The following is a 22,093-nucleotide window of genomic DNA, read 5'->3' as shown; positions in this document are numbered from 1 at the left end:
AGTTTAGCAGGCTGAATGTTCCAAATTCCTGTACAGGCAAGGCCTAGAAAAGTTGATTTATTTCCATTTCATTCTTCATGCTTTCTTTTGGTTAGCAAATTCCAAGGCTAAAGGCAGAAGACACTGATGATAAAGCAAGTAGGCATTCAGTACAAAGAAGGAACCTTAAAATCCATCTGTTGGAATCTTACCTACTTTTACAGCCTTGAAGTGTGTGGCACTGTTATATTTTAGATCCTGGAACAGAAGCATTCATCTCATTAAAAGATATGAATTGGTCAAATCCTAAAGGTCCATTGAGGGAAACCAACTTGGGCAACTGACAGGATGTGACCTGTTGATGTACTTCCTGCAAAGTGAGGAAACACTTAGAGGAGCTTTAACTGATAGGAGGAGATATCTTTTTTCTGTATGGCTGCTTTTTAATATCTGTTTCTCTGCTGGCTCCCTTTCTCACTTCCCACAATTTGATTAACTTGTGGTGTTCAGTACACCTAGCTAAGATTGGCTGATTTTCTCACTTCCTTGAGTAGTTCCTTCTGCTCACTGTTGTTATATGAGCCAGCAACTTAAAATTTTGCTGCCATTGTGGCTGACACCAAAAGTAGTCGCTTCATTTTATTGCCCTGAAATAACTCTGTATACAGAGTAAATGCAGCTTCAGCTTCCAATGGGTAGCACTTGTTCACTAGGAAAAGTCTGCCATAGCCTATTTTATTACCTGTGCTTTGGGAGTACTAAAGCAGAGGCAGTAGGAAAAAACCCCTCCTTTCCCATTGGTATCAAGCTCCTGTAAGAAAGAATAGGCAGTAAGAACACATTACCCCATGTCGTCTTTTTCCTCCCTAGTTTTTGGAAAGGAACTAGGTACTGTATATATTTCTACAGACATCTTCGGTAAGAACTTGCAGCTTCTGCAAGAGAATTGCCCCTTCTCACCTCTTCACGCTGCACAGACTGAACCCTGAAAATGTTAACAGTAGTCTTGGCATATTTTTCAGTATAGATAAAATCGTTTCAGCAAAAGGTTCTTTCACTTAAAATAGATGTTCCCTAATCCCTTTACTCTGACTTCTGAATGCTTGCATCTGGAACATGGAGTTCACCCAAGTGGAGGGCCGGTTTTCCCAGCTTGCTGCTCTGAGAGCTAAAAATATTTTTTGACCATGTGCTTTTGTTTGTTGCAAATAATTAATACCACTGAATGGAAGAGGAAGGGGTTTTTAAAAAGCAATATGGTAACCAAAGTTAGGATGATTGTCTCATTACATACAGGACCAACTCTGGGTAGCTGGGAGAGGGTGTTTTGGAGACACTTCACTGATTGCCTCTCTTCTGTCTCTCTCTCTCTCTCTCTCCCCTAGGAAGATGTTATTAATACTCAGTGTGGCTACGATGCAAGGCAAAAACCAGTAAGCATTTTTTTTTTTAATGTGGTATCTTAAGGATCTGAATCCCTCTTGCAAGAGCAGGTTATTCTACTGATGGGATAGTTGAATGTAATTATCTCTATTTTATTCCCTCTTCTCCTTGGCAGGAAGTTGATCAGCAGATTGTTATCTACACTAAAGGCTGTGTCCCTCAGTTTGAGAAATGGTTGCAGGACAATCTTACCATAGTTGCCGGTATATTCATTGGGATAGCATTACTGCAGGTAAACATCACGTTCTCTGTAATGAGTTACACAGAACAACAACAGATAAATAGAATATATGAGGGGGAACTGTATATGAGAACTGGAAATGCAGTGTCAGTTGCACTTAGAAATACAACATCCATAAGTTTTAGTGAGGGGAGCTAAATGCATAAGACTTTCTTTGTGTTAAGGACTATTTAATTTTTATCTGTAGAGACGCATTTTTTTCTTTTCAACTGTCTGCAGGTCAAAACTAACACTCTGTTAGATAAAGAATAGGTAGAGATTTTTAAGCCTGTACAGACCTACTGTTTCTGAGGGTGCTTAAATGAGCAGCAAAAAGCTTTTACAGTTGCTTTTGTGAAGCAAGTCTAGAACTGTTCAATTTCCTGGAACGCAGTGGCACTCTAAAAATACTGGAGTTACAGGAGTTTTTTGATATTCTTCCTTCTTCCAACACTTGCTGTTAATTTGATTTCTAACTTTCTGTAGCTTGTTTTCATATCAAAGTTCTGTATAACCTAAGGAGGTTGCCTATGTGAAAAGAGTTGTCCGATGCTCCAAATGAATAAACTGTTGTCTCTTCCAGATATTTGGGATATGCTTAGCCCAGAATTTGGTTAGTGACATTGAGGCTGTCAGAGCCAGCTGGTAAAACTGCTGAAGTAACCACAACAAGACACTGGACAACCGAAACCGTCTGAAACCTCCAGTGTGTCACTCCGACACCAAGCTGTATGGACATAGGTGGCAGGGAAGCCTTCTCTCCCAAGTAGTCTCAAGTCTAAGTTCCTGATACTGCAGTGAACTCGTGTCTCTTTGGGGTGGGGGAGAGAAGAGTGGGCGATTCAAAATCTGCTGCTCACTGACAATTTTTTTCTTTTAAACCACCAGTTTGAAAGCTGTTGAGCCGTGAATCTCTACTGTATTCTTGATCCTGAGTAACAAGTGGACACTTTTTTGAAATTGGTGTATTCAGTGGGGCAGAGTTGCATCGTTGTAGTCTGTGGATATGCTGTTTATTCTTCGTGTCATGAGCTCTTCGATAGCCACCACATATTCCTGAGATGGTCTCTCGCCTCGCCACTCTGTAAAGGAACAATCTTCTTGTTTTCACAGCTAAACATAGCTACAGGCCTAAACCCATCAAGCAGGAAGCAACTTTCTATGCATCTATTGTACAGTAAAAGAAATTGTTTTTAAAACAAGGGAAAATTTTTTTTACGCAAGCTTCCAACCATCTCCCTGTAGTACTTGGAGGTTGGAATCAGCAAGCTCACAGGGAGAATTGCCTAACTTTATCAACATCTTTCTTCCTTCTCCACCCTTGTATGAAGGGAAAGGAGTTTTATATTTGACAAACAAGGGTTGTAGAGCCTTTGGTTGCTGCCATACGTTAGGACATCAGTCTCTTAAGGCAAGGATGGGATATAACTGTATAAATGTATGAAAGCAGTGTGGATGTTGGGTCCAAGTGAATATTATTATTCAAAGAATGAATTATATATTAACTTAAAAAAATCAAAACGTATGTATCTGATATGGCTAAATCTTTTGTTTCTCTGGAGTTTAGTGTAACCTAATGTATTTGGGGATCTCACTAATACTAGTGCTTTGATATACTTGTGCAAAACTTCTTTTAAGATAATTCCTTGGTCTGTTCCTAGCTGAGGCTTTGGTCTTTCTTTTTTTCTTTTTTCTTTAATTCTTTTTACTTGCATGAGCTGTGGAGTAAGAATCTGTGACACTCCAGTGCTTTAAATCTGTGCATATGTTTTAATACAGTCTAATCCAAACTTATTTATTGGTAAATGCATGTGATTATGGAAAGATCATATCCTATTCCCTTGGAAGTTGGAGAGAACAGCTTTTGCCAGAGTAAATGCTTACCTCCAGTGAACAAATCCCTGCTATGGAGATGTGTCTCCCTTTGTTGCTCTAAATGCAACAAAAAGCTTTCTGGAAGCAATGGAGTAAGTTTTAAAATAGAAGCATGTATTAGGATCAGCCAAGACAGACTCTTTTGAATTGGACGAAAGAGAGTAGAATTCGGAATAAAGCACAAATAGTGGAAGAAGAATTAGATCAGGCTCCATCCAGCTTAGAGTTTTTGATTCGTTCTTCTTCACTAATAATAGTGAAGTTACAAACCTGACCGTAGCTTGGGTAGTTTTATTGCACTTTGTATAAATTTAGCTTGTTGTATGACCCTTCTCGGTATCTGCAGAACTAGTCCTGAAAGCTGTGAGCTCTCAGCTCCTGCTTTGGTCAGACAGTGGCAAAGGGTGTGTAGCACTTCTTTGTAAGAGCTTAGCATCTTTCTGAGATGAGTTTCCTAAAATGAAGTATGTGGAGTAGAAGAGATGAATACATTGCTTTCAAAACTTCCCTGTTCTGGGGGATGGATAGAAGGCTGGTCTGATGACCTATTAAGGTCTTTTCTGGTCCTGTGACTCTTAAACATGTAAGTATATATACCCTTGCACGTTTTGCCTTTCTGTGCTTTAGTCGACCGTGTTTTTTTCCCCTCTGAAGGCTGGTGGTAGGCACACCGGCGCTCCACAGATGCCGCAGACAGTCCTGTTGTCCTCCTCTCTTTGAGCATTACCTCATCCTCTTTTGGTTGACTCCCACTGACTGGCTCTGAATCAGGCAGCTTCCATATCCTTTGGTATCTGCTGTTAAAGGCCAGCTATGACTCAGAGTAAATTTTTTTTTTAAAGCCTTTGAAAGCAATTATAATTCACTGTCCTTAATAAAGTTGGTTCCACCTCACCACAGTGTTATGTTTTTCTTAGCCACTCCTCAACTTGAGGAGTTACTGGTGTTTGTTTCCCCGCAAAGGGACACACCATTTTGCCTGATAGCAGCAGGACAAGCAGATGATCACCACCAGTATTGCTGCACCGAGACAAAATGGTGCGGTGAGAAATCAGGGAAGTGTGGTTGAGGAAGTAACACCTCCACCCAAGAACCTTGATTGTAACCCAGCACTTTGGTTTGGAGAAAAAGAAAAAAAGCCTATATTACAGAAACATTCCTTGTTGCCACTGATCTTGAATACTGCTGTTGCTGCTGTGGGCTTCTGAAGATAACTTCATTCTTCTACTTGAATTTCTGCAGTTGTACTGTATTGGCCTTCTGTCTTGTCACGCTGTTCTCTGAGTTCCAGTCTGCTGGACGTGCTGTTGGCAGTGTCAGACTGATAGGAAGGTAAATGCTCTGAGGTGAGCAAATCTTGTTCTCACTACTTGCACATGTACACACAAATGTGCAACACTTCTGCTGAGTCCCAGAATGACTGACTGTTCTTATAAAAACCACTAAATAACTTATTTTTCTAGAGCTTGTCTTTATTGCGGCAGATGCTGATCCTCCCCCCTTCCCCACTCCCAAGAGATGCTCTTATTTTCCTCATTTTTGCAGTCGTTTGATGGATGCATACTGAATGTTCAGGATTAACTATCTATATTGCACATTTAAATCCCACATTTTTGTCTACAGATTGGGTAAGAAATGCCCCATCAGCAGCTACACAGCAGCTTAAGTGTCCAGTTTGGAAAGCTTGTGGGAGGCCTTGGAAATCAATCTATTATTGTCAGAGCCTGCCAAATGCAAGCAAGCTTTTTTCCAGAAAACTTTGTGAAAACTTCAGGTGAGCTGCAACTAGAGCACATCTGCTGGCTACTTGGGCTCATTTTCTAAAGCAATAAGATATGGTAGGCGGTATGACTTCTTGGCAACTTCTAGCCTGCCTGGTGTGGTGGTGGGGCAGATGTGAGTTCAGAGGTCAGTCTAATTATCTTTGATGTGCAGTAGTTGTTCAGAAATTTGTTGTCAGGCTTATGGCCCTTGTGGAGTGTGAAACAACTCTGCTGGGTGATTCATATGGGATGGTGGCGTTGCTAATGAGAGGTCTGGTAGCCTCAGGAGCAGCCCTAGCTTTAAAGCCATTTCCAAATTCCCCACTGAACCCTGCCAAAGGGCATCGCAGTCCTTGCTCCTCTGCTTTCTAAATACTCTCCAGTATTTACAGGCCTTTCTGTTGTTTGATCTTTTTTTTTTTTTTAATTTTTAATAGCCTAATGGGCAACTGTTTGATTTGTCTCTGTGTGTCTGTTTCAGTAACAGTAGGATCTCTTTGCTTCAAAATCCATAATTTTGATTGTGCCCCTTAGAGTTTGAAGCTGTGGAGATGCTTGCTCAAGTGTACTCTGTCCTGAAAGCTGCCTTCTCTCCCCTTTGAGAGAGAGATGCTAATTGTAGTTCTGGTGTGTAAATAGTGTTTGAAATGTAAATAGTAGCATGCAGATTAAATGATTCTTGCACACGACTGCTTTTCACCCTAGAAGTGTTTGTTGTAGATATGAAAGGTGTCCACCGTGCGAGTTTGCTGATGAAAACCGAGCGGTCGCTCCGGCTTTGCCTCGCCCTGGAGGTGAGGCGGGAGTGCTTTCATCGCCTGCCCTCTAGTGCCTACCCGGCGGACGTGCAGCAGGCACCGGAGGGAGGGAGGGAGGGAGGGAGGGAGGTAAAACCCCGGCCAGCCGTTCGGGCTCTGGTTAGCAGCAGGGCCTCCCTTGCCTTTGCCCTTCGCGACTTGGCATTCGAACAGCATTGGGCTGTAAAGTGGAGGGTCGGAGTCAGCACCCCCTACCAGTTACGGGAGGTTGCCATCACTTGCGGCAGGACTAAACATGGTGCTATAAGAACTGTCCTGGACGTTAATCTGTGTTTTTACTACTTTAGAGATGCCCGTGGTAAAATTGATTCTGATTAACAACGTGGGTGACAAGAGAAACTCTCGTGTGAATTTTTTATTCCGTTCCCCTTCTTGCTGTGTGTGCCTTTTGGGTGCATTGAAATGGCAGTTCTGCAAATACCTAGGAGATTAGCTCTCAACAGGTGTCAAGCACCGTTGAAGGTTCCAGTTCCTCCCTCCCACTTTTGTTTTCTCTCTGAAGCTTTTTCAGATATCTGTAATTGGTCATGAAACTGTCTAAAGCAAACACAATAAAACTACCCTGTTGGATCCATTAGCTACCAAATTTTGCCACTTGAAGAAAAGAAAAAAAGAGAAAATCTGTCTCCCTTAAGATGCAGTATAAAAATAAGTGTTGTGACTACTAGCGTGCACCAGGCAGTACTGCTAGCTGTCTTTTGTGTTTCGGCAATATAAATGTCTTAAAAGCTCTATCCATATGTGTGTTCATGTTCACGCCGTGTACGTAGTAGAGATGGACCTGATACTACCTTGAGCTCTGGGGAGACTGGGATTTGGGTTTTGTGACTCAGACCCGTCTCTGATACGGATATTCCAGATTAGTTCCAACTGAATCTTTCTCTCTCTGGTTCATGCTGGGGTGTACGGCAAGGCGTCGATATTTACCCTTTGTGTACCATTCCTTTTTATACAAATGTATTCTCTTGTGTTCCTTTTTTTTTATCAGTTGCAAAATTGATTGTAAAAGCCAACTACACTTACCAATTGAAAGTATTGCTATAACAGAACTGCATGCCCAGTAGAGTTTGAGCTCTAGTTTTCTGATTTCGGACTGGTTAGCTTCAGTCTAGGAGAAAAGCATAGAGCAGGTGCATAATGTATTACTTGTCATCTTTAGCATTAGACTGTGGTATTGTATCACATGCTGATCTCAATGGATGTAACTGGAGTCTACTTAGGAAGTTAATGAAACTTCCTGGTAATTCATTTTAAGCTATTGAAAGTGGTCTTGATCATGCTACTTGTGTTCTTGGGTTTTTGTTTTTTAATAGAGGCATTTTTTAGGAATGTTTTAATACACTTATGATGGACAATACAATAGTTTTAATAGTTGTGCAGTATTCTGTATTTACTTGAAGTAAATCATTTTATATGCAATTTGTTAGATAATTACAATTTTATAAATAAAATTGCGTGAAATATGATGTTGTGAATGTGTACTCTTGATGTAGCACTTAACATTAACAGTACAAGGATACGTTCGTGCAAAATTCCTCCAGGAGAAGACCCCCTGCCTGCCCTCCCACAAACTAACAGGGGAAATAAATCCCCAGGTCTCTCATATACGATGTAGAATATTGTGTTCTAATTAAGTCACAAAGCACATTATCACACCGCCAGCAGCTGCCCTTAAATGAATAATAAGCTAATACGTGAAGAGCACATCCCCATGTGAGGAGATCCCATCTCTACCGTCAACTGTTGTTGAAGTCTCTGGCTAATGAACATGCTCTGCTTCTTTCTGACAGGTCGTTGGTGCTCCTCAGACTGCTGTGGCTGCTGGTTAGTACAGCTGTTGGAGCTCTCCCCGTAATCATTTTAGTGACCCTGAAATGTTCAGAAGTTGCTGCTTTGCAGGGAGCAGCACAAAGGGCATTTGTCATGACTGAAACTTTTGTAAAGGGAGGTGGGAATTTCACTTTTCTAAGTGCAACGTGTCCTTAAACAGAAGTAGTGAGAGCTGGCTTATTTTATTGTTCAGGTAAATATGGGTAATGATGTCTTGTGCTTGTTTAGACAGAGGAGGAAGCAGCCCAGTTTTTTAGGATTTCAAAAACTGTAGAGCAAGCTAATCCAATTCAGTATCTCAAACCTACAGTTTTGTCCACAGAACACCACTGTGACCGATTTAAAAGCACGTCTCTATATCCAAATTGAAGTCCAATGCCTTTTGCATGTTTCAGGCATATACATTTATCTGAATGTATGGAAATGACTTGACAAAATAAGCATGCAAATGCGGAGGCCTTGGGGGGGGGGGAGGGAGGAACAAAAGTCAGCCAAAAAGGAGCAAAGTTGAGGGCATTGCCTAAATCTTTGTCACATGCAATGTGACACGCTTGGATAAGCCATTTTCACGATGGAGGGGGAGACTAGGCGTGGCTACCTGCATTCTGTCAAACTCTTACCAGACTTGCATACTGTTTCTTGAAGTTGTGGCTAGTTACCATTTCTAGGGCTCTTGAAACAAATGACCTTCTCTGGGTCTCGTGGTCTCATTTGACCAATGGGTCCTCTGGATCCAAGGCCCATATTGTTGGGGTTTGTGCCTTACCCAAAGTGAAATTTTTCCTTGTATTTCCACACTGTGAAAGGTAAAAATATGTGCGTGCTTTTTATCTTCCTGCCTGGTGTGATGCTAGGTCTTGCAAAGTCATACAGATACGGACAAATGTAAGACACCAGGGAGGTGCTGCCTGCCCCGTGTAGTGTGGCAGCAGTGATCGTTACAGCTTGGTTTGCTGTGGCAGCAGACAAATGAGAAGGCCCGATGTCTGGCATCACCGTCATAAAAATAGTCTGAGCAGCAGATGTCAAGCTTTGCTTAGATGTAATCTATCTACTAAACATCTAATCAGAACTATTGTCAGCAATTTCAATTCAGTTGACTTCAGTCAAGTGAGCAGTGAAACGCCCATGATAGTAATGTCCTTAGTTCCCGTTTCTCTTACTAAAAGAGTCTCAGAGGATAAATGATTTACCAGCTGCAGAGAAATGACCTGCCGGCTGCAGCGTGCCTCAGAACAGCACAGCATTTGTGTGGGTAGATACAGTCTCTTCAATTACCTCCTCCTACTGCAACAGACACCCATCTTTGCTCTTACACAGACTTTCCTTCTGTGTACAGGCTTAGCACAGACTTTAGAAATGTAAGTCACTTGATATTCCATCCAGGGAAATCATCTCAAAGCAGGATATCAGTGTTGGCCTTTGTGCTTGCTGTGACAGTGGTATCCCTAATAAAAATGTGGTGATACGGATATGGCTAATGCTTAACCTGAGGTCCAATTAGACACCCAGCTGAACGGGAATTTTGTCGGTGTCACAACTTCATCGGTTACAATTGGCTTGTGTGAGCGCTTGCAGTTTATACCGATGTGAAAAGGAACAGTCTCTCTAGAACCAGGTAAGTCATTGATAACTGGCCTTTCAAATGTATTTTGGGATCTATTTAAATCAATAGAAATTATTTCCATGCCTGAGAAAACTTGGGCTTGCGTGGGTCCACTATGAACTGTGATTGTAAACGTGCTGGTTACATTCAGCAGTGCAGAGGTTCTGTGTTATTTGGAGCCTGATGTCACGGGGTCCTGGTCTGTGCTCACAGCGGCTGTGTTCTGTCAGTGGCTTTATTGCACTATTAGCAAATAGCACATAGCAAACGCCTTTTGATTTTTTTTTTTTTTTTTTTTTTTTTTAAAATAAGAGGCTCTTGCACAGTTTTCTATTAGGCTTTTTCTGCGTGTTTCTGGCACTGGATTAAATGGACGTGGAATCCCTGCTGTGTGAATACTCCTGTAGCATCCACTGCATCTTGGTACCGTCTCAGAGCTTAAACTGGCTATTTGAGGCAAGTTTCTTTTCATACCCAGCTTGTGTACATAATCCCGTTCCCATCATGACTGGTATCTTCCCATCACAGCGTCCGTGGGATAGCCAGTGGTTTCATGGAGCTGGGAAGTGAATTTGGGAAGGTCACAAGCAGTGTTTTTGCAGCCACGTGGCATGAGATCACATGGGTGCTTGGCCTCTGGGTTTGCCACCTCTGCTGATATAAAAGGAGCCTGAAACTTCTGAGGCTGGCACTTCAGCACTGGGAGCGCTGAATTCACTTCAAAATATTACAGATCTTACGATCTTTGCGCATTGTAGGCTTGGTCAAGCTAGACGATGGTATTGCACTGTCAAAAATAACATGTGCTGGCTTGCTGGAAACTGCTATCCCAACTGCTCCCTGCTTTGCCAAAGAGTTGTCTGCCGGTTTGCTCGCTGGCATGTTACAAACCTACAAAAAAGCAGCTGTGAGGTAAGGCGCTTTGCATTGGGCCTGGCTGAGGTGGAGTTGCTTTTCCCCATAGCAGCCCTCATAGTGCTGTGCTCTGTGTTGGTAGCTAGAAAGGTGTCGGTAACACACCAGTGTTTTGGCTACTGCTGAGCAGTGCTCCCACAGCATCAAGGCTGTCTTGCCAACATTGCCCCCCCCAACCCAGTAGGCTGGGGGTGGGCAAGATCTTGGGAGGGGACAGATCCAGGACAGCTGACCAGGAAGGGGTGTTCCATACCGTATGACCTCTGCTCAGCAATAAAAGCTAGGAGGAGGAGGAAGGGGGGGCATTCGTTATTTATGTTTGTCTTTTGGAGCAACCACTATGCGTACTGAAGCCCTGCTTCCTGGGAAATGGCTGAACATCGCCTGCTGATGGGAAGTAGAGAATAAAATCTTTTGTTTTCCTTTGCTTTGGCTTTATTAAACTGCCCTTATCTCGACCCACGAGCCTTCCATTATATTTTCTCTCCCCTGTCCAGTTGAGGAGGGGGAGTGATAGAGCGGCTTTGGTGGGCACCTGGCATCCAGCCAGGGTCAACCCGCCACATGCTTAAACTGGCAATTTCCCAGCTCCTTTACCTAGGGAAGGAGAAAAAGGAAGACTCTTGCATGCTGCACTTCTCACTCGACGGGGTTCTGTTGAAAAGTTGGTGCAAGATATGCCTTTAAAAATCCGTCTACAAAAACCTCCAAAACCCCAATCCCAAGCAAGCCCGAGAGCACTCATGCAGACGTGGCCTGATGGGATAAGGATTGTATAGCGTATTCCTGTTAAAACGCACGATTGTTAAACCACACAGTGCCTCTGTGTGAGCACACACAGTGAAAGTGGCTGGAATAGTTTCCTTCGTATTCGCTCAACTGAAAGGCAGTGATTGCGTCGGGGCCGGAGCCAGGAACGAGAAGGGCTCCTCGCCAGTGCATGGTGGTGCAGTCGCGGCTTCTGCGTGCGATTACAAAAAAGGACAAACCACAGGATAAAGTGAGAGCACTGAAATTTTTATTCGTTACCTCTAGGTACCACGAGTTTGACATTAATAGGCAAGACCAGTGAATGAGCAGCAGTACATTGCATTCAAACCTGAATCTCCAAAGCACCAAAAATGGAGCTAGATTTACTTCTTAATCCTATAGACAGCACACTAGTCTGGACTTGCTGCATCTTGTATTGTCCCTAATTTAGTAGTACATTGTTATGCAGTTAGGGGGCGTGAGGAAAGAGTCAGTGTGTAGTACCACTTCTACGTCATCATAGGACTACAACATGCACATTCTACTATGTGGCCCAAGCAACAAGAATACAAGTAGAACAGTTATGGGTGGAGACAGGTTCATGTTAACACCACCTATGAATTTGTAGAAACCTTTTTGGATGGGTACCTACAGCAGTTCATCAATTTGTGTGGGAACATTACACGCATGCACGAGTGATACAGTGGAAAACACAGCAGGAGCGGCAGCAGGACGGAGGACAGAGGTGAAATCTGTGATGGGATGCACTGGAAACAAGACCTTCCTCAGCTTTCTACAGCAAGTCTCTGCTCTGTTAGCGAGGCCTGCTGGGCAACAGTTTTGTTCTCATGGCTGCGGAGTTTTGATACGACTTCTAGAAATGCCATGCTCTGCACTTCCTTTTGAAGAGGCTCTGGAAAAAGAAATCGTAAAAGAAACAGGGCTTGGTATGAGACAGGCAAAAGAACAGAAAAGGCTGGCGAGTGTGAGGAACTTTTCTACTGAACCCCGTAGACACAGAAGCACACAAGTGTGTATGTACGCATCATCTTTTTATTTACTTTTTTGAATTGCTTTCGAGGATGGAGAGAAGACTCTCCAGGGCCTGGGGCATGCACAGACTCCACGGAGTTCAGGTAGAGATGAATGATGAAGCTGCTGCATAGCAGTTAAGAAAATCCACTTGGATTGCCTTCCAAAACAGATGCGTAGGAAGTATTTTTAGTGAAAATATTTTTCTGCTTTATTCCTTAAACTAGCCTGACCAAGTGAGCTTGCTTTGAAAGGTTCACTATGTCGTTCGTCTGTATCAAATCAGCTCTGGTTGGTTGTGGGGGGTGTGAAGTGGGCGAGATGGTTCTTTAATGGATGTGTCACCACTTGGTCACTGTTAGCTGTCCCTTTACAGTTCAGCTCTGAAGTTAATACAACACATGGTGCATTGCCCAATGCTGTGCACATGTACATACAGCGCTTATGTTTTACTCAAAACTGAGACTCTGTTTTATGATTCTGATCCTGGATTGCACTGAACTTTATATTAATAAGGAGAGGTTGGGAACAACCCGTACAATTGAGCAATTTTTTAAAAATGTCTGAGTTTTCTCAAAGCCCTGTACTGTAGACATCTCACAGTTGAGATCCAAAGCAGTTGGTTTTGTTTCATGCCCTGTTCAGGCCACTTTAGTGAATTCCCACTCAGCAACACATACCTACATATATTTTTGCTTCCCAGGTGCTGCTGGGGGCCTCATCCCTGAGCTTCCCAGGAGAAATCCCAGCCATCTGTTTCAGATAGCTATGCTGTGTGCTATGCACATTTACTTTTTGTTTTTGTTTTTTTTTTTTTTTTACTAGCAAGCTTTGTCATTTGTTTCCCTTCCTACCTACTTTCTTGTTCACATGTTTTCAGTTTTCTTGCAGTTTAACCCCTACTGTGTAAGAGCTGGGAACTCTCATGCTGCTGTGCGCCCAGGAACCTGTATATACAGAGCAATATCAGTGAAGCTGTTAGGGTGGTTACGCTGTGTAAACACTTTCTGCTCTCCTTCTGAGATATCATGATGTTTAAGCAGGTGTTACTGAACTGAATTTCAGGAATTTGCTGTGCTTTACAGCGGCTGGATAGTTCTGCTTAACATCCAGGTTCCTGTGAGCCTGGAGACCCTCACACACAGAAGTGACTGTGCCAGCTATGAATGCTCTGCTTTTGCCGATTCTTTACATGTTTCCATTTTCCATTGTCCTCATTTTTGCCTCTTTCCATCCACTCAGTTGCAAGAGCAACTTCCAGATGGCAAAAATCACATGTAAATATATAGCTATTTACTGCTTAACACACAGCTGTTGGCAATATCAAGTTAAATTTTATGCCAGATACCCTGTAACAAAGGATAGTAACAACAGCAGTCACTGGAGAATTAAACTTACCAATAATTAAACCAGTGCAACCACTTCTAGTCTTTATGGAACTATACCGGGGTCAATTACTTTAAAATGGCTACACAGGTCTGTTTACAGTAGAATATGGAAACATGTAAATATAAATGCTCACTGTGTGGAGACCGCGGTGAAAATAAGTTAGAGGCAACAGGGCTGGGGGAGAGATGTATTTTAGTATTTTCATGTGTAAAGAGCAGACTTGGCTCTTTGTAACCAAGGAGGGGGGGATCAATAGTTTAAAAAAAAAAAAAAAGTTAATACCAGGGTTGCTCAGTTGTTACTCTCGTGTACTCCCTACTTTTACACAGGTCTGTTCATCAGGAAGCAGGGCTGAACGCTGGCTCGGCCAAGTGCTGGGCCTTAACTTTACAGCTGCATATTGCAATAATGTGCTGTCTGTTCCCTGGGAGCAGGCTAAGACGCCTCATGTCTAGGCAAAGCTTATAGTGTGGTGGCAGACTGAACTCTGCCAGTTAGATAACCCTAGAAAAAACCCCCTAAGACAAGACTGCTCCTTACTCTGGTGGAATGGAGAGACAGGTATTTGACTTCAAATAACTCTGTCAGTCCCGCAGGTGACAAGACTCAGGGAAGGGAAAATGCAAGTGTCAGGCAGAATTTCTGAGGATGACGATTTACTTGGAAGCAGTGGGAATACACATAAGAACAACACAGTGAGGCTGAGGGGGAGCCTCGGCAGAAAGGCTTCTGCTCTAAAATGGATGGATAATCCCAAGCTCGAAATGGCTCAAGAAGGTTGTGAGTAACAACTAAATTACGTGTCTTAACATTAAAGTGAATGCCTACTGGGAGCTGAGGCTTGTTAGCAAATTTTGAGCACAATCTTTGTACGTTGAGATGTATATACTGCTCTAAAAACAAATACTTGTTCCTTTAAGATGGCAGTAATACAGCATTCACTCGCATGCATGTACAGGTCACCAGTGTTACACTTACAGTAGGCATGGTGTAGTCTGTTTAAGAAAAAAAAAAAGCAGCTTTGTTTACAGAGACAGCACACCCTTAGCTATGATAACTTTTAATCTATTCAATTGAATTGCTGTAAAGTCATCTTTGGAGAACCTCCAAATGTTTCACACTTGGCAAGTCATGTGCAGACAGGCTCTGAGTTTCCACCTTTCTTATTTAAACCAGTTCTTTGTCATCTTAGTTGTCTGTAAATTTCTGAAACCTTTATGGAATGAAATTTGTTCTCCTTCCACAGAGGAAATACTTCTTTAAGAACTGAATGAAAGAAATGTAGCCACTTCTTGAAACCTCAGCTGGAAATCAAATTTCCCCATGATACCTTGCTTGGTTTTGGGGGTTTTTTTAGGTTTTTGTTTGTTTGTTTGTTTGCCCACACACACAGAGCTGGGAAGTTGCAATTTCAAACCATAGCCTGCTACACCATCCTCAAAACGGTCTGACCTTTAGCAGAGGGTTAGCCCAGAAAGATCAGAGTTTCCAGTGTCCAGCACTGACGTGTTAGAGCATGTCCTGCTCGTCTTTCAAAGCAACTGTGAACAGTTGTGCCTGGTGGGCCGAGCATGGGAGGGCTGCTGAGGGAAGGACTCTTCCTAGTGAGGTAAGTGTGAGGATCCCTCCTAGAGCAGGATTATAGCCTACGTGCTGTACTAAGTACTCATTTGTGTGCACGTGTCCTTGCAAATATTACCTGTATCTTTATTTGTTTCCTACCATTCTTGTAGGAATTTAAAATTGCAAGTGAGGAGGCTCCTTGCAAAATTCCACCAAATTTTACTTGACTAAATTGACCAATTAAAAAAAAGCCATCACACATCAATTACGGGGAACTTGCAGCTAAAGGTGAAAATAAAGTTCTTGTTATCTGCATATTTGCAAAGAGAGCCTGATACTGTACAGTTTTAAATGCCTTTCATTTCTCTCCTGTCAGCTGAAGTTTGAGCTAGCTGCACCCTGCAGAAGCCAGAGTCTGATTTCTGTAGTCAATATCCAAAACTGAGTTAGCAGCTTCTTTCTTGACACTGTAAACACACACTATAAATAAAGTGTCATAGTAAATTGAACCCTTCTGTGTACATTCCTTGTCAACAGAGAACCAGTCTCGGAGTGTGTTTGCACACGCTCTATGTTCAGGCTAAAAGAGAGAACTAAGTTTAAATAGATAAATCTCTTAGGAAAGCAGCCTCTCCTGAATACTCACCAGATCCTATAAGGGCACAGATCAGCACCATGGAGTTGTACTTTATTTCTGGAGCACTCCGGTCATCTGAGAGCAGTCTGTGTAGAATCTGAACAAGCTGAGCATTTTCAAGATCCTTTTCAGCAGTGACTGAAATACAAGTGAAAATTTGTAAATCTGGAAGTGCCGCTTGCTTTGATGCTTCTGTGTGTTAGCTGTTTATTGAAACACGGATCTCTCACCGTAGTGAAAGTGGTGCCGTGGTACATAACTCATTGGCATAAAACTGAAGCATGTATTAGATGGTATGATGATAGGAATCACAGCTCTTGCTATAAAAATGCAAAATAGCCTAACTGCTTGAAAGGACAATCACAGATTTTAATGATAAAATCCAATCTTAAATGTGCAGTGAGCTGATGAAAAAGCCACCAGGCTTTCTAGCTATTTAGGCCAACACCTGCAATATTTCAGCTTTCAAGACTTCCATTGCCTGAATTTGCTTTTGGAAATTCTGTCTGAGTAAATACAGATGGTGTCATTCTTGATTCCATGGTAGAGGGAGCTCAGGGTCCATTATAAAGGCTGTGAAAAACTTTTCAAGATCAGAGTATGAGTTATTTCCACTGTAGTTTTCTAAGAAACATTATATACTGAATTGGGGCTCGAAACCTTTAAATGTCTGAAGACAACACAAAGAAGGGTTAGACGATTCATGTGAATAGCAACATTTTTCCTTTTAATTAAAACAATTCCCTGATGCATTGGCAGTGATTTGGAAATTGAACACAGCATTCCCTAGTACGTGATGGCAAGAGATGAAATCAAGAGCAAAAATATGTAATGTTGCTTATTTAGTTCCTTATCTTAGTTAATAAGCAAGCAAATAGGATAAACAAAACCTCTGTTCGGCATTTACCTTTTTGTTTGGTAAGCTGAGGTACTACAAAGGCAGGTCAAGACATGTAATCATCTCTGCCTTCATATGGCAACTCTTGCACCTATTTCTGTGGAACTTAATAATAAAGACATTTCGGGCGCATTATCCACCTCTGTGTGTATTCTCCAGCTCTCACTGATTAGGTAAGTGAAAGCTTTACTTTGATAAGCCCTCTCAAAAGGGGATTAACCATTCCACTGTAGGAATGTGGTCAGGTCATATAGTCTCCACTCTAAAGTACGATTTTCTTAACTGTTAGCCTTCTGGGTTTTACCTCAAATCTGAAAGTTATGTTGAAGGGCCTTTCCAGATCATGTGATCACCTACCAGAATGATGGAGCAGACACTGTATTACCAGCAAACTCCAGTTTTCTGCATAACCTTATTGCCTGCCTATGTCTGCATGAACTGTCATCTGTTTCCGTGCTACTGAGAGGCAGGTGGAAGGAGGAGGCTGCTCTACACTGCAAAAGAAACTTGCACAGCTCTCCCTCTATGACTTCTCTTGGGCACAGACTGGAAAGAAAACAGGTAGAGTTAACCGCCGGGATACTCACCTAACTCTAAAGCCGCTATTAATGCCAGTGCAACGAGAGCTTCGTTTTGCATTATTACGTGTTCACTGGTTGCCATGGTTACTAAATGCTTGATGCCACCACTCTGTACAATGGTCCTAATTACATCCTAAAATAAATAACATAGAAATGAAAAAATTCTGCATTGCATACGAACTGTATTAAATAACAGAATTGTCATGGATGCTATGTTATCTTCGGATAAGGATACTCGTTGGCTTTATGCACATATAATCACATTATACATAAATGTACATGCATGTGGGCGTATAAATTATCTGCTTTTACTCTGCAATTATAAGATACAACCTGTTAAACCAAGCCAGTTAACCACATGACTAAGTTAAGACACACGTAACTAACTCTTTTCCAGGTTATACTGTAACTCAAGTTCTCAGGGCGTGCCATCAATCGCCTAACAATGAGTCCGCTCTTTGTTATGTTTGAACTCAGCTGGTGTTCAAAGATGATTAGTTTTCCCTTCTTTATGTTGTGATGTTCAGAGCAGCTTATCAAAAGCACCCAACAAACTATATATTTGGGATAAGGAGACGCAAGAACATAGTTTTAATAGAGTTATCAAATCCTTCATCTTTCTCCATGAATTTTCAGAGTTTCTTCAAAATGTTCAGAGGTGAGATCAAAATATTACACCTTGCTATGTAATAGAAATGGCATACTTGAAAAAAGATTTTTAGAAATGGGCAGGAAAATGAGCAGCATTCTCTTGAAGTATTGTGGAATTTTCCTTCAAATACAAAGCAGGTTAGGAAAGGATAGTTATGGGATACCAATGTGCTGGTTTCTGTTCTAAAGCCAGCAATTAAAATGAACTGTTGCCCAGTATCTAGGAAATGAAAATGCTGACTGGGTTAAATGGCTTTAAAATCGTTTAAAAATACCCAGCTGGGATTCTGTTTTCAAGTCCAAAATTTGATCCAACTTACATATGTGACAAAGGATGAATAAAGATTTCTGGTGTCTGCAGGTCTTTGCTTACTTGTTAATTATCATTTAAAAAGTGAGTTTGCACCTAATGTTTTCACCATTATATGTCCCAAAAATAGTCGCAACATGTTTGCTTGAAAATCAGGTAACTTGGCATGCTGAAGGGAAACTGTTCAAGGAAATGTGGTTTGGTTTTTATTATTTTTTATTTCTTCTGTGGGTGCACAAAGTTTTGAAATAGTAGTTACTTCTTGAAATAAGAATCTGATTTAAATTTTTAATCAATGTGTTGAATTTCCATTTAAAGCACACATCCCTTTCTAATTCCAGCCACAAGCCAAAACTCATCAACTGATGCACATGTTTAGACTGATTTATGTTCCAGTGCTTGCACAGGCTATGCAGTGACATCCTTTACGCAAGGAAACAGACACAATACGATCATAATCCTTGAAAACTGAAATATTTTTAGATAATCATACTGAAGATGCTAGTGGCACAAGTCACAGCCTAATGACTCAAGAATTTCACATTTAAAACCTATTTTTTTCTGAGTGACATAATGTATGCAAGCATGTAAGTCTTTTTATAGTTTTTCTTACTTGCAATGATGTGTTTTATTATTTGTGATCTTCTGGTGGAACTCCAAAGTAGTTTTGAGACTTCATGGAATAATCTGGGAACTGCTAATTTCTATTTGAATTGGTGTGGAATTTTTGCTATATAAGCCTTGCGAATCAATCAGCACCTTTAACATCAAAATTTTTTATTTTGTAGGCGAACATCACCCTCTAAAAAGCAGTACCAAACAGAGGAGATGACAGCAGTCAGGTTTGGTGCTAGTGTGGCTTAACTCACAGGTACCTACTCCATTTTTAGAATGAGATGTAAGTTTTCTAAACTACTGTCACCTTTGTAAATATTACCCTAAATCCTTTAAAACTAAAAACCAAATTCAACCAATGTGCTGTAAAGAACCATACAGTTGTACTCATATTCAAACCTAGAGGGCAGTAAAAGCATCAAAAAAACCACCTTCTCAGCTCTGTCTTCCTTTTCCAGTCAAGCGTCCTCTGTGAGTACATAAACCACACACAAGTTCATCTGTGATAATTCTGTTAACTTCTGTATTAATATCTATTTGATGCCATCAATAGTGTCTCTGTATTTAGAATTGAATTTTGTGCTCCTGTAGAGAGTATTGATAAAAACTTGCATCTGCGGCGGTGTATGCCATCTATGCATGCATCTTGGGGACTGTGTGTGTGGGGGGTGTAGAAAAAAATGAGAACTTGGAAAAAATGAAACCTGATCAGTTTTAGAGGCTGAACATAAAATAGAGAATGGGCATTAGAAAGAGACAGTAATATTAGAAATCAGCAAAGATTTAAATGTCTGTAAGGCCTCTTGATTTGTTTTTGGAGAGGCTCAGTATAGATCAGGTCCACAATGTCTTTCACTTTGCAAATGCCATGCATGAATGAAGAGGTCACTGTTAAAGTCAGAGTTCTCCAAATCATACTTGCTATTTAAGCTCAGTCATGCAGCCTGTGTTCATATAAGTGAACGCACTAAATGAAGTCTGAGCCTGAAATAGCTTGTTTCCAGAGGAGGTGCTTTGGTCCCTTCTAAGGCTATGTTTTGCCTAATACTCTCCTGAGTAAGGACAGTGGACTTGGACTGCTTATGTACAGGTATTTGGTTGATGCAAAGGTGATGGGAGGGACAGAACTCATCTGTCCCACAGTTGCTCTTGATGTCATACTTTTTGCCATGTACAAGCAAGCTTTTGTTAGAATTTGGAATAAATGATCATTTCTAATGATCCGTTAGAATCTTAAAACTCTGAAATATGCTATATGAAGAGTAGAGGGACAGACTATTTCTGGATACCAATTTTATATAAATATATAGCAAGATCATAACAATTGAGTGCAATGATTCTTCATATTAGCATCATTAAGATGTAGAAAATATGGCATGCTGAACTTCTACAGGATACAATACAAATAAAAATGCGTCAAGTCTTAGCCACGTGAATCCTAACAGTGTTCCTTCAAGTGGCCTGCCACTCTGAAATTGTTTTGCTTTGTTTCTTTTTTTTTTTTTTTAAACTACATAGTTCCAGTGAGCATTTAAACCTGTTGCTTGTGTCTGACTGGCAGGTCCCAGAGGCAGAGGAGACGTAACACATGAATAACCAACCTGGCTCTCTAGAAGGATTACATACCGGAGGGCTTGGCTACCAATACCAAGTGCAGAGGTAACTCTTAGTTCTCACAAGTCAATCTTTTTCACCACTAACTTACTTTTGATTTGCTGTGTCGTATAAGTGCAGAAAGTAGTCTGTTGGACTCTCCCATCACACCTGCATGATCCTTGGCTTCACACCACTCCACCAATCGTTCCACCAGTTTTACATTTTTGCCCAGCTGCTCAGCTGCGTCTGCTACATGATGCCGGAGCCAACAACACAACAAAAAAGCTGTCACTTTTTTAAGCAAGTGCTAGAAAAATAAGCTGGAAGTTACTAACTAGAAGGAGTTTGTTAAGTAGAACTTCACTAGCTTGCACTAACAGTGGGAGAAGTCTAGGCTGCATGGAAGCAAGTAAAGCCAGTCAAAATGGAAACAAAATACAGAAAAACATTCATAATCCAGTTTTTGAAAACAACTTATCAGCCCAGTTAATGAGGCTTGTGCATTGATTAAGAGTAGGGAAAATACGGGTGATGTCACACCCCCCGGTGAGCTAGCTCAAAAATTTAAAACCAGGAGGGACTGCTGCCAGAAGGGAGCACTGTGGTCAGTTAGATTAGGTTTTGTAGACTATAAGTCACATAAGTTTCTTCAGTGAATTCCTATTTCACATCTAATAGCTTTGCTAGAACTAGAATGGATCTTTTGAAAAAATCTGCAGGACTGGGTCAAAAATGAATACTTGGCTTATTTATCTCATTAACTACTTTTCGTTTTTAGCAGACTTCTGATTTTATAAATCCTCATCCTGGAACAAGCTGTTAAACTAAAAGGTGCTTGTTCATTTTGAAATTGCAGTTTATCAATTAAGAAGTGCATTAGTCTGTTCCAAGGAGCTACGTACAGCCAGGAAATGCAGTAAGTGAACAGCAAAACAGGAGTGGTAGCTTAAAACACTCATGCCTCAATGCGTACTCGTTAATGTGACAGTGTAGGAGAGTTCTGAAGTACGAAAGTAAATAAGCATTTGACACCTATTCTGAGGGTCCCTGGTAGTCAATTTAGGAGTTCTGAAAAAAAATCAACCCACATCCCTCTCCCTTTGCATATGTATTAGATTTATTCCAAGACTTCAGGAATAAAATTTTAAAAACCCCTCTGCTTCTCTCTTGTAAGAATCTTGGCAGCATATCGCAGACTGAACCAAAGAGAATCACTTAACATAGAGAACAGTTTATTTTTACCTTGTGCATCTATTAACATTCTTAATGTTCCCAGCAGCTTGAATTGAACAGGGGGCATCTCCGATCTGAGAAATTTCAATACAGCTTCTGCAACACCAGCTGATAGCATCTTAGCCTTATTTACAACTGCATGAATAAAGAACAGGGTTGATCTCAAGAATATTTCTGGAAGATGCAGTTTATTTCCAAGACGGTCTTGAAGCAAATTTTCAGACACGGTTTGAAAAATAGCTTGTGAACACAGGCTTCAGGAACATGAGTGTGCGCTGACAATACCGCGTTGTGGCAAAATGTCATGGTTGCTAAGACATAGGTGTGAAATTAAGTGCTTTTTCCTAGCACGCACCTCTATTTTTCAGTGTTCAGCCTGAACGTGAACG

The 22,093-nt window shown here is 41.3% G+C and overlaps 2 protein-coding genes across 5 annotated transcripts in view; one reads left to right on the top strand and one right to left on the bottom strand.

Moving 5' to 3' along the window:
- Positions 1 to 5,969, top strand: part of TSPAN5 (tetraspanin 5) — an 88,970-nt gene extending 83,001 nt beyond the window's left edge. The window contains exons 6-8 of the mRNA XM_050895534.1: positions 1,365 to 1,412; positions 1,538 to 1,654; positions 2,226 to 5,969. Of these exons, the coding sequence (XP_050751491.1) occupies positions 1,365 to 1,412; positions 1,538 to 1,654; positions 2,226 to 2,291 (231 nt within the window). The 3' untranslated portion in view covers positions 2,292 to 5,969. The remainder of the gene's footprint in view (positions 1 to 1,364; positions 1,413 to 1,537; positions 1,655 to 2,225) is intronic.
- Positions 5,970 to 11,458: 5,489 nt separating this feature from the next.
- The window catches only part of RAP1GDS1 (Rap1 GTPase-GDP dissociation stimulator 1), a 104,438-nt gene continuing 93,803 nt past the window's right edge, over positions 11,459 to 22,093 (bottom strand). For 3 of the 4 annotated variants that reach the window (XM_050896219.1, XM_050896222.1, XM_050896220.1), the window contains 5 exons: positions 21,714 to 21,839; positions 20,581 to 20,720; positions 17,306 to 17,432; positions 15,830 to 15,958; positions 11,459 to 12,112 (listed from right to left, as the gene is read on the bottom strand). In XM_050896219.1, the coding sequence (XP_050752176.1) occupies positions 11,985 to 12,112; positions 15,830 to 15,958; positions 17,306 to 17,432; positions 20,581 to 20,720; positions 21,714 to 21,839 (650 nt within the window). In that variant the 3' untranslated portion in view covers positions 11,459 to 11,984. The remainder of the gene's footprint in view (positions 12,113 to 15,829; positions 15,959 to 17,305; positions 17,433 to 20,580; positions 20,721 to 21,713; positions 21,840 to 22,093) is intronic. The other variant, XM_050896221.1, reaches the window with a different exon arrangement.

This window comes from Gymnogyps californianus, chromosome 4 (assembly GCF_018139145.2).
Source record: "Gymnogyps californianus isolate 813 chromosome 4, ASM1813914v2, whole genome shotgun sequence".
NCBI classification, from domain to species: domain Eukaryota; kingdom Metazoa; phylum Chordata; class Aves; order Accipitriformes; family Cathartidae; genus Gymnogyps; species Gymnogyps californianus.
The sequence above is the reverse complement of the archived record's forward strand: the minus strand, read 5'-3'. Positions and strand labels throughout refer to the sequence as shown.